General features: G+C 48.0%; 1 protein-coding gene across 1 annotated transcript; it reads left to right on the top strand.

Moving 5' to 3' along the window:
• Nucleotides 1-2,850: 2,850 nt before the first annotated feature.
• Nucleotides 2,851-9,219, top strand: LOC137358378 (RLA class II histocompatibility antigen, DP alpha-1 chain-like). Its single transcript, XM_068024318.1, has 5 exons — nt 2,851-2,932; nt 4,147-4,419; nt 6,121-6,402; nt 8,918-9,029; nt 9,145-9,219. Exons 1-5 carry the CDS (start codon nt 2,851-2,853, stop codon nt 9,182-9,184), a joined length of 789 nt encoding a protein of 262 aa, XP_067880419.1. The 3' UTR covers nt 9,185-9,219.
• Nucleotides 9,220-12,394: the final 3,175 nt, after the last annotated feature.

Genomic DNA, 12,394 nt, shown 5'->3' with positions numbered 1-12,394 from the left:
TATCTGACATAAGCATCCCTTTCTTGATGTCACTGGCTAGGCCAGTATTTATTGCCCATCCCTAATTGCCCCTTGAGAAGTTGGTGGTGAGCTGCCTTCTTGAACCGCTGCAGTCCTTGTGAGGTAGGTACACCCACAGTGCTGTCAGGAAGGGAGTTCCAGGATTTTGACCCAGCGACAGTGAAGGAATGGCGATATAGTTCCAAGTCAGGATGGCGTATGGGTTGGAGGGGAACTTGCAAGTGGTGGTGTTCCCATGCATCTGCTGCCCTTGTCCTTCCAGGTGGTAGAGGTCACGGGTTTGGAAGGTGCCATCGAAGGAGCCTTGGTGCGTTGCAGCAGTGCGTCTTGTAGATGGTACACACTGCTGCCACTGTGCGTCGGTGGTGGAGGGAGTGAATGTTTGTGGATGGGGTGCCAATCAAGCGGGCTGCTTTGTCCTGGATGGTGTCGAGCTTCTTGAGTGTTGTTGGAGCTGCACCCATCCAGGCAAGTGGAGAGTATTCCATCACACTCCTGACTTGTACCTTGTAGATGGTGGACAGGCTTTGGGGAGTCAGGAGGTGAGTTACTCGCCACAGGATTCCTAGCCTCCGACCTGCTCTTGTAGCCACGGTATTTATATGGCTACTCCAGTTCAGTTTCTGGTCAATGGTAACCCCCCCCAGGATGTTAATAGTGGGGGATTCAGCAATGGTAATGCTGTTGAACATCAAGGGGAGATGGTTAGATTCTCTCTTGTTTGAGATGGTCATTCGCTCCAATATACCAGGGGAAAAGTGGAAAACTCATTTCAAGTGCTTCAGTTCCTGCAAGTCCCTCCATGTTTGGTCCTATCCTGCTTCTCCCATCTGCTCAAGCTCTGGGTCTCTCTGTTCTCCTAATTGTTCACTCTCCCCATTCTCCGCACCCCACCCCCCTCATCCACCTAAACACCACTCCCACACTTTGGAATTCCCTCCATCCTGGTATCTTTCACTCCTCTTTTAAAAGCTTCCTCAAAACCTACCTCATTCCTGTTGCCTTTGATCATCCCAGCTAACATTTTGAATCCTGCCTGTAGGTGGAGATGCCAATGCCCCCACCAACCCCCCAACCAAACCCACAGTGTCTGGTGCTTTGGGATGTTTTGCAACGTTAAAGGTGCCTCCAAATAAGGGCAAGTAGTTGTTACGTATTTAAACTCTCTGTTTCCTGAACAACTGGATTCTCAGTTTGAACCAATGCCAAGTTGAGAAATGAGCCTCCGGTGATGTGTTTGGATGGTGAGATTGAGTTACATCATTGAAACAGAACGGAGTTGGTTCGCAGCTGCACCGAGCAATCGTGAACAGAAACGGCTGCATTCACATCACTCGGGTGCTCCTGGAGAAACAAGAAGTCCTTCCCCAACATGGAACTCTGTGGCTCCCTAATAATCATCGCCTCACTTACTACAGTAACAATTTCAGCGATCGGTGAGTGTGTTGTGTGGACACCATTGGGATCTGGCTTGTGACCTGGTGTGGAGCTTAGATCACAGAATTGATCTTGTAGTGTGCTGGTGCAATCTCTGAGCTGCCCTGCTCTCTTGCTGGGGAATCTGAGCAAAATGACCTCAAGGAAGATCCAAGTTAAGGCACCTCGGGGTGGGGGGGTGGGGTGGGGTTTGGGTTCCAATCCAGTCCTGACTGATGGGATGAAAGTCTGAGTATGAGCTGCTAAATTCAGCCTCCAAGAGTGAGTGTCTCATGATTGTGACCTTCAGAGTTAATGTTTCTGAATTTTTTAAAACTAAACTGCAGAAAAACATGAGCACGGCTCTTTTGAAAATGTGCTCCAATCTTAACTTTAAAAAAAAATTGTGCTTTGCTCACACTCAGATTTCAGTATGCTAAGTGTTTCAGTCTCTCAGTGAGGTCTCGCACCTGCGGAGGATAAATTGTACAGCTCGTGCCGCGGGTGAAAAGCTTCATGTGACAGAGACACATATCGGAATTTGAGCGCAGAAATCGGTGCGCGTGGTTTCCAGGCCTGATGATTTGCACGGTGGATCTTACGAGTTAAATGAATGGACGGGAAGTTGTGCGAGGTCACGTGTCGAGGCACTGACCTCCGCCCACTAATCCCCGATACCCACTCCCCACTGCACAGAGCTCTGGGTCAGGCCCGTTCAATTAGAAAATCTACTCCATATTATTCTAAACTGGTTTTAGGTAGCACAACGTTCCTTTCATGGAGCGATGTGATATTAAGTTCCTCAAAACTCCTTCTGCACGTTATTCCTGACAGTTCCCTGGGGCGGAAATGGTTTCAGCCGGTCACAGGTTTTGGATCTCAGGCTCCCTCCCTGACGTGCATCCGTAGCTCAGGCTGACAGTCTCGAACATTGAAGAGCTAATAGGAACGAACATAGGAAATAGGAGCAGGAGTAGGCCATTCGGCCCTTCGAGCCTGCTCCGCCATTCAAACAGATCATGGCTGATCATCTACCTCTGTGCCATTTTCCCCCATCCCATATCCCTCTGATGTCATTAGTATCCAGATATCTATCGATTTCAGTCTTGAACATGCTCAATGACTGAGCTTCCACAGCCCTCTGGTGTAGAGAATTCCACTGATTCACCACCCTCCGAGTGAAGAAATTCCTCCTCATCTCAGTCTGTAATGGCCTGTCTCTTATTCTGAGACTGTGTCTCCTGGTTCACTGGGGAAAGACGTTACTCCTGAATTTCCGATTGGATTTATGAGTTGCTATCTTATATTTTATGGCCCATAGTTCTGGATGTGCAGAAGTGGAAGCTCTGGGCCCAACACCTTAGGAGGGATATATTGGCCTTGAAGCAAATCTGACATAAATTTGCTAGAATTATGCCTGGAGTCCAAGAGTTAAGCTACGAGGAGAGATTAGACAGACGAGGGTTGTATTCAGAGGCTGGGAATTCTGCAGCGAGTAACTCTCCTCCTGACTCCCTAATGCCTGTCCACCATCTACAAGGCACATGTCAGGAGTGTGATGGAATACTCTCCACTTGCCTGGACGGTTGCAGCTCCAACAACACTCAAGAAGCTCGGACACCATCCAGGACAAAGCAGCCCATGCAGGTGCAACAGGCGGTAAAAAAGGCAAATGGTATGTTGGCCTTCATAGCGAGAGGATTCGCGTACAGGAGCAGGGATGTCTTGCTGCAATTATACAGGGCCTTGGTGAGGCCACACCTTGAATATCGTGTGCAGTTTTGGTCTCCTTATCTGAGGAAGGATGTTCTTGCTATAGAGGGAGTGCAGCGAAGGTTTACCAGACTGATTCCTGGGATGGTGGGACTGACATATGGAGAGAGATTGAGTCAGTTAGGATTATATTTGCTGGAGTTCAGAAGAGTGAGGGGGGATCTCATAGAAACCTATAAAAGTCTAACAGGACTTGACAGGGTAGATGCAGGAAGGATGTTCCCGATGGTGGGGGAGTCCAGAACCAGGGGCCATAGTCTAAGGATATGGAGTAAACCTTTCAGGACTGAGTTGAGGAGAATTTTCTTCACCCAGAGAGTGGTGAGCCTGTGGAATTCACTACCACAGAAAGCAGTAGAGGCCAAAACATTGTATGTTATCAAGAAGGAGTTAGATATAGCTCTTGGGTCTAAAGGGATCAAAGGGTATGGGGAGAAAGCGGGAACAGGTTACTGAATTGGATGATCAGCCATGATCATAATGAATGGCGGACCAGGCTTGAAGGGCCAAATGGCCTGCTCCTGGTCCTATTTTCTATGTTCCTAAGTTTAGACTCACCAGCCAGGGTGAACATCTTATCCTGCACTGTTGCTGCACTGTCCGATCAAACACTGAATCCAGGCCCCGTCCACTAGTTTAGGTGGATGTTAAAGATCCCATGGCACTTTCGGAAGAGGAGCAAGAAGTTCTCCTGTTGTCCTGGCCAACATTCCACCTTCAAGCAACAAAACTAATAACTGGGAACAATGAGTCATTCAGCTCACTGTTCTTTGTGGGATCAAACTGTGTACAAAATACATAAGAACCAGTCACAGCCCTTTGCAGTAAGTTCTTGTGCATGAAGACTTTAGCGATGATTTGGAGAGACATAAGGTGCGATATATGTACAAATGTCTAATTTCATTTTGTGATTTGTCTGCTGTTTTCTCTGTCCAGAATTTGAATCTGTTTCCGCCAGGCTGTACTACAGCAATACTCCGGATTTAGAAAGAAACATAGACATCTTCAATATAAATTCCATTCCCTTCCTGTTCTATGATTATGGGGCGCTGATGTTTGTTCTAAATGGGAAAATGACGGACGGGGTAGAGGAACTGGGCCAGGAAGAAGTGACGTATTTTAAAGAGCGGGCACGTGGATTCCAGGCTCGGCTGCAAATCATCACCGAAGAAATGATAAAATTGACAAATGCTAAAAGAATCATCAGCAGTAAGTCTCTTGTCTACAGTTATTTATTTTTTTTAAAACTACTCGTCGTGACACTGAGCACTAATTTTAGTGCACTAACATTCAGTGACATGCGTCAATTTTCTCAATCAACCTTAGCCGTCTCTCCCCTCATCCCTGTGGCTTTATTTAAGTTCAGTGCTCAAGTTCCAGACGCAAGTGTGGCACTCTCAAACTCAATATGAAATTCTATCATATTATGATCACTCTGCCCGATGGGATCCTTGACTATGAGATTACTAATTAACCCTATCTCAAGACTTAAATAACCTCTTCCCTGGTTGGTTTATATGACCCAATATTCTAGGAAACTGTCTCAAATGCATTCCATGAACCTGTCCTCCAAGCTACTTTTGCTGATTTGATTTGCCCAGTCTATTTGAAGATGAAAGTCTCCCACCATTATGGCACTATCTTTGTTGCAAGCTCCTCTTATTTCTTGGCCAGTGTATAGCCACTGTTGGGGGTGCCCTATAACCCATTCCCACCAGTGTTTTCTGCCCCTTGTTATTTCTTATCTCCATAGTGTTTTTATTTCCTGCTTTTCTGATTCACGATCCTTTCCCAGTCCATAGGGCTACCTCGTTGTTAGCCATTTTGTATTTTCGAAACGTCAAGTACCCTGGAATATTTTGTTTCCAACCTTGGTCACTATGCAACCATATCTCGGTAACGGCTATTAGATCAAAATCATTTGTCTTTATTTGTGCTGTATAATTTCTCTAGGACGTCATCTTTCAAATCTCTATTGCGCATAACCCAACCTAACTCACATCAAGTCCTGTTGACCCATTCTTTTGTTCACTGACCTACAGTGGCTTCCAATCCAGGCCAGTGATGCAAAGTCTACACATGTACAGTACTGTACCAGACTAGAGTCCTGACAGTGGTCATTTTATATTTTTTATATAAATACTGTATATTTTATAATAATTAATCACTCAGGACCTTCCTGGTCTCTGCCTCTCAGCTGCTCACTGGATAAACTTGCAGCAAGTATTTCAACCAGTAAAGCAGGAGTCTAGGTAATGAATCATATTTTCTGAGCCTTCAGGCAATTGCTGTGTTTGTTTTAAGCAATACAGATACTGGTACAGTGTGGCACAACCTGTCTGGACACAACTCCGTCGGTTTCTGTTTAACTCATGACCAAACAATCACTGAGGTCGTGGCTCCAATCTTCATCTTTTTAAATAACCTTCCAAGTCCAATTAATACTGCGTGTCCAACCGGGACCCGGCCCGACCCCACCCGAGCCTGAAAGCCAGACCCAGAAGAGCGAGCCGACCCGGCCCAGACCCGACACATGTCGTCGGGTCCCGCCGGATTCGGGTCGGGTAGCAGGCCTTTACCTCCGAGACCTCTGCGCTCCTCCAATCCCGGCCTCTTGAGCATCCCCCGATTCCCATCGCTCCACCATTGGCGGCCGTGCCTTCAGCTGCCTGGGGCCCTGAGCTCTGGAATTCCTTCCCTAAACCTCTCCGTCTCTCTCTCTCTCCTCCTTTAAGATGCTCCTTAAAACTTGACCTTTGACCAAGCTTTGGGTTGCCTGGCCTAATATGTGGCTCAGTGTCAAATTATTGTCTGACAGACACAGGAGTTGAGCATGTCCTCTGACACACTGTGAGCAACGCCACGGGAGATTGGCGTCATTATTACAGTTAACTGTTATCTCTGTTACAGAAAAGCCAGCTGTGCACATCTACACTGAGGATAACTACACACCACATCAGTCAAACACCCTGTACTGTTACGCAGAAAAATTCTACCCGTTCGAAATCGACATTACCTTCCAAATCAATGGGAGGCGATTCACTGGGCTAGTTAATTCATCACAAACAGTGGTTGAGCAGGACTGGACATTTAACATCTTAAAGTACATCAGGATTGATCCACATGATGGGGACACGTACAGCTGCCAAGTAGCTCATATGAGTCTCGAGAAACCACTGACTGTTTTGTTGGGTATGTAACATACCGTAGGTTAGGTGTTAAGTTACTGTGGACGTCATTTAAAGGTTGACAAGAATTATACAGAGGATCAGGTGTTCACACCAGAGATTTTCGAACTTCTCTGTGTGGAAGACCCCCTGTAAATACTGGCACACTCCCTCGGGTCCCCCAGTAAATACACACTCCCGGGAAACCCCTGAAATACTGACACACTCCCCGGTGTCCCCACTGTAAATAATGACACATTCACGGGGGATCCCCTGTAAATACTGACACACTCCCCAGGGACCCCCTCTACATACTGACACACTCCCCGGGGAACCCCTGTAAATACTGACACACTCCCCCGGGACCCCCTGTAAATACTGACACACTCCCCCGGGGACCCCCTGTAAATACTGACACACTCCCCGGGGATTCCCTGTAAATACTGACACACTCCCCATGGACCCCCTGTAAATACTGACACATTCCCCAGGGACCCCCTGTAAATACTGACACACTCCCCCGGGGACCCCCCTGTGAATACTGACACACTCCCCCGGGGACCCCCCTGTAAATACTGACACACTCCCCCGGGGATCCCCCTGTAAATACTGACACACTCCCCCGGGGGATCCCCCTGTAAATACTGACACACACTGAGCTGCACCCGGTATCCTCAGTTCACACTGTCCTGTAGTTGCGAAACACAGCATCAGTCTCCCGAGGGAAAACTTGGGCTGTCATCACCAAAAATCACTTTATTAATCAACAGTATCAAAAAACTAGGTTACGCAGTGCTCAGCGTGTGTAAAACCGGCCATCCCAGACAGAGAGAGATCTGACACCTGGGATTTTCAGACTGCAGCTCGAAAACCTGCAATAATATTCAATCATATGTTGCAATCAATCTCGTATGATGCTATAAATTCAATTTAAAGCCTCCCCCGAGGTTGTTTCAGTCCCACAAAGCAGTACTATCAGAAAGCAAACCTTTAGGTCCATTATAATTAATCAGAAATTTGATAGCAAGTTCTTTCAATGGAGCAATATATAAAGGGCCTGCTCAATGTGTCTCTGAATTATAGAAAGCAAAAGTGCGCAGGTTGTTTACTCATGCAGTGTGGTCTCAGTGAGCTGCAGCATAGGGGGCATTACATTTGGCGTCAATACTACTCATTAGGGAAGGGGAAATGATCAGCCAGGATTCCTGCCTCTACCCGCCCCGCCCCCAAATCCAGTGACTACATGTATGAACGTTGGACGAGGACAGGACCAGCCCCGGGTCTCAGCCCAGTTGAATATCCTGTCAACTTGCAATTTTAACGTCTCATCGCAGTCCTTGTGTGTCAGCTATGGCTCAGTGTGTTGTCGGAGGGGCAGTACTGAGGGAGTGCCGCACTGTCGGAGGGTCAGTGCTGAGGGAGCGCTGCACTGTCGGAGGGTCAGTACTGAGGGAGCACTGCACTGTCGGAGGGTCAGTACTGAGGGAGCGCTGCACTGTCGGAGGGTCAGTACTGAGGGAGTGCTGCACTGTTGGAGGGTCAGTACTGAGGGAGAGCCGCACTGTCGGAGGGTCAGTACTGAGGGAGTGCCGCACTGTCGGAGGGTCAGTACAAGAGGGAGTGCCGCACTGTCAGAGGGTCAGTTCTGAGGGAGTGCTGCACTGTTGGAGGGTCAGTACTGAGGGAGCGCTGCACTGTTGGAGGGTCAGTACTGAGGGAGTGCTGCACTGTTGGAGGGTCAGTACTGAGGGAGTGCTGCACTGTTGGAGGGTCAGTACTGAGGGAGTGCCGCACTGTCGGAGGGTCAGTGCTGACGGAATGCTCAGTTGCAGGGTCAGTACTGAGGGAGCGCCGCACTGTCAGAGGGTCAGTACTGAGGGAGTGCCGCACTGTCGGAGGGTCAGTGCTGAGGGAGTGCTGCACTGTTGGAGGGTCAGTACTGAGGGAGCGCTGCACTGTCAGAGGGTCAGTACTGAGGGAGTGCCGCACTGTCGGAGGGTCAGTGCTGACGGAATGCTCAGTTGCAGGGTCAGTACTGAGGGAGTGTTGCACTGTCAGATCTGCTGTCTTTCAGATGTATTGTTAACAGAGGAAAAGATGCCATAGCACTAAGAGCTGAGGGAGATGTTCTTCCTGGTGTCCTGAGGCCAATATTTCTCACTCAGTCAACATCACAAAGAAAACCTAGATTATCATCATTATCACATTGCTGTTTGTGGGAGCTTGCTGTGCGTAAATTGGCTGCTGGCGTTTTCTACATTACAACAGTGATGTACAGCACTTCAAAAGTACCTGATTGGCTGTGAAATGCTTTATGGTGTCTGGAGGTGATGATAGGCGCTTCGAAAAGCACATCCATCTTTTTGCTTTTTCTTCCAGTGGGACATCCCAGACCACTGTACACATGCAATGCAAAACACAGTCACTGCTGCTTATGGAGGCAGAGTTTCTGTTTTGGCCATTTGGGCTGAGATACTGGATTAATAACTACCCACTACAGAAACCAAGATATAATTTGCTGCCCTGATTGTTTTGAACAGATCAGCCTCCTGTACTGCCTGACACTGGGACCATTGTCTGTGCTGTTGGAGTTATTGCAGGAGTTCTCGGCTTGGTGATAACTCTGTACCTGGTGACAAAAATATACAAGAGGTGAGATACTTTTCTTTGTTGTGACTGATCTGTTCCCTCGTTCTCTGACGGCTCTGGTTTTTTGTTGTAATTTATCAAGCTACGTCTTCAACCTGTTTCATACTTTTGTTTACAGACGAGGAAAGCTTTGCTCTGAACAGCTCTGCAAACAATAATTTAGTGATCGAGGATGGAAAGGTCACTCGTAAAGGTCAGTCTCGTTAATTCACCAGAAAATTCTATTCATTTTAACCAAGGTGTTACTGTCAGTCAGCCTCGCCTCCTGACTCCCCAAAGCCTGTCCACCATCTACAAGGTACAAGTCAGGAGTGTGATGGAACACTCTCCACTTGCCTGAATGGGTGCAGCTCCAACAACACTCAAGAAGCTCGACACCATCCAGGACAAAGCAGCCAGCTTGATTGGCACCCCATCTACAAACATTTACTCCCTCCACCACCGACGCACAGTGGCAGCAGTGTGTACCATCTACAAGATGCACTGCAGCAACGCACCAAGGCTCCTTCCAAACCCGCGACCTCCACCACCGAGAAGGACAAGGGCAATAGATGCATGAGAACATCACCACCTGCAAGTTCCCCTCCAAATCACACACCATCCTGACTTGGAACTATATCGCCGTTCCTTCACTGTCGCTGGGTCAAAATCGTGGAACTCCCTTCCTAACATCACTGTAGGTGTACCTACCCCACATGGACTGCAGCGGTTCAAGAAGGCAGCTCTCCACCCTGCAATAAAATAGGATCAGGTGTCTTAGCACACTGAACTTGCCCCTTAAGCAGTGTAAGATAGTGAGGTTATTGTAGTTTGACTGAGATATATTCCAAGCAAAAATCACAGATTTAAGTGATGTAGATTAACAGCATAAGCAAGGAGAGGAAAAGTTCAGATCCACAGCACAACATTACCAAGACATCAACACAATTTATCAATTTCACTCAAAGAAGGTTAGTGTAGAAATTGGAATTATCACAATTTACAGTATTGTTGAGGCAGCAATAAGTAACTTTTACACTGTATCTAACCCCGTGCTGTACCTGTCCTGGGAGTGTTTGATGGGGGACAGTGTAGAGGGAGCTTTACTCTGTATCTAACCCCGTACTGTACCTGTCCTGGGAGTGTTTGATGGGGGACAGTGTAGAGGGAGCTTTACTCTGTATCTAACCCCGTACTGTACCTGTCCTGGGAGTGTTTAATGGGGACAGTGTAGAGGGAGCTTTACTCTGTATCTAACCCCCGTGCTGTACCTGTCCTGGGAGTGTTTGATGGGGGACAGTGTAGAGGGAGCTTTACTCTGTATCTAACCCCGTGCTGTACCTGTCCTGGGGAGTGTTTGATGGGGGACAGTGTAGAGGGAGCTTTACTCTGTATCTAACCCTGGGTGCGCTAGATTCTGACACAAGTGTAAAAATATTCTGTCATGCAGTAATACGATCACTTTGTATATATAATAAACGCCGACTTCCTTTAAAATACCTTTACTGCAGTTTTGTTTACGATGTTCGATACAATAAACCCTTCACCTGTGCTTTTTCTACAGGTTAGATTCCGTTGGGAGAAGTTACCACTGCATTATCACTCAAATCTTCCACTTGTCCGTGTTAGTCTCATTGTCCCACAGGGGCAAATGGATGAATGACCAAATAACCTCTTCCTGGTGGCGTTGGCTGAGGGAGGAATGTTGGCTGGAATTCTGGAGGTCTCCCTGCTCTTCCTGCAAATAGTAACACCCAGCTGATCTGGCAGACGTTTCATTGAGCAGGGAACAGCGCAGTCCCTCAGTACTGCACTGAAGTCGAAGTTCAGATGGCGTGCTCACAACTTTGTCCCTCAGCAGAAACAGTGCTACCACTGAGCCAAGCTGTTGGGCGAGTGGTAACAACCTGCCAACCAGATCAGAGGGTTTCCCGTTAGATACATGCTCCACGACTGACACGAGTAATCTCAGCAGACACTCTGGTGTAGTCCTCAGGGATTGCTGCAAGGACCCTGTGTCATTATTCGAAGGGAGTTCTCCCAGTGTCTTGGCTAACATTCCTCCCTCAAACACCACACTGCTTGTGGAATCTCTGCCGTGTGGAAAATGACTGTGTTCCTTTTGCCTGAGCAGAAACGGTGACTGGACTCCAAACCGGATGTGGCATTTTGAGATTCTCAAAGTCACGCTCTAAGAGCAGGTCCCTAATTTATCCTCAATGCATCCCGAACCCTCCCTATGCACCTTTCAATGAGCGCAGACCGGAGAAACATAGAATGGGTACAGCACTGAAGGAGGCCATTCAACCCATCGAATTTGTGTTGGCTTCTTTCAAGAAGCAATCCAGTTAGTCCCACTTCCCCCCACTCTTTCCCCATATTCCCCTCGATAATCTTGAATTATTGTAAGCCCTATAGCTGTATCTTCTTATATTACAGGCAGCCAATACTTTGAGAGTAGTGCAATACAGTAATAGACAGGCCACTAAGCCAGGCTCAGTGTGAGTGTCAGATCACTTCCTACTTAGAGGGTTGTGGTTTTGAGCCCTTTCCGAGACTTGACCACATAATCTCAGCTCCTGTCGCCTGTGTGGTATTGAGCAAGTGTTGCAAGATGGGAGGTGTTGTGTTCCAGATGAGATACTAATACGACGTATCATTCAGTCTGTTCAGGTGGATGTTGCAAGTATTTGGAGCACGGATTCCGGGCACCATACAGCGGAGGGGTCTCGGTGTTAATGGTTAATTGCGTTGAAGGGTGTTGTGTTAAGGATATGAAATGAATATAAAGACAGCCTGCTATACACAAGTATGGTCGGTGAACAGAAGGCAGAGATGTGTAATGCTGCATTCTGTGAATAAACTGACCAGAAAAGGATCGGCACCTAGTTCTTCGCTGTTCGGGCTTGGATCTATTTAACATAGGGTGCAGGCTGCAGAGTTAGTGGATGCACTGGTTGTGATCTTCCAAAGCTCCCTACATTCTGGAGCGGTCCCAATGCTAGCAAATGTAGCACCATAATTCAACAAGGGCGGAGAGAGAAAACCGGGAGCTTACAGGCCTTTTACTACTTTTCTCGCTCGACCCCTTTCTCCTCTCGCCATGCCTCCTTCCATTTCTCCCCTCTCGGGTACTATGCCCTCCCAAATCCCTGCCCCAAACCCTCCCGCACTCCTCGATCTTCCGACTCTCCCGTCACCGTCCCAGGCTTAAGATAAGCCTGCAGCTTCCCTCTGTGCCTGTACTGGCATGCTGCGGACGGGCCCACCCAGGGCGCTCGCCACTGCCTCCTCGTCAGCAACGAACCCCCCAGCTGCCCCACGCTACTCTCTGCATCCCGTGACAACAAGGATTGTTATTTCAGTTCAGCTCCACTGGAATGACGGAC

The sequence above is a fragment of the Heterodontus francisci genome, chromosome 49 (assembly GCF_036365525.1).
Source record: "Heterodontus francisci isolate sHetFra1 chromosome 49, sHetFra1.hap1, whole genome shotgun sequence".
In the NCBI taxonomy this organism is placed as follows: domain Eukaryota; kingdom Metazoa; phylum Chordata; class Chondrichthyes; order Heterodontiformes; family Heterodontidae; genus Heterodontus; species Heterodontus francisci.
The sequence above is the reverse complement of the archived record's forward strand: the minus strand, read 5'-3'. Positions and strand labels throughout refer to the sequence as shown.

Excerpts from the sequence above, each read along its gene's own strand:
- LOC137358378 (XM_068024318.1), top strand. The coding sequence starts at position 2,851 with ATGCCTGGAGTCCAAGAGTTAAGCTACGAGGAGAGATTAGACAGACGA. Across the intron at positions 2,933-4,146 it reads GGCTGGGAATTCTGCAGCGA|AATTTGAATCTGTTTCCGCC; the intron begins GTAACTCTCCTC and ends TTCTCTGTCCAG. Across the intron at positions 9,030-9,144 it reads GTGACAAAAATATACAAGAG|ACGAGGAAAGCTTTGCTCTG; the intron begins GTGAGATACTTT and ends TTTTGTTTACAG.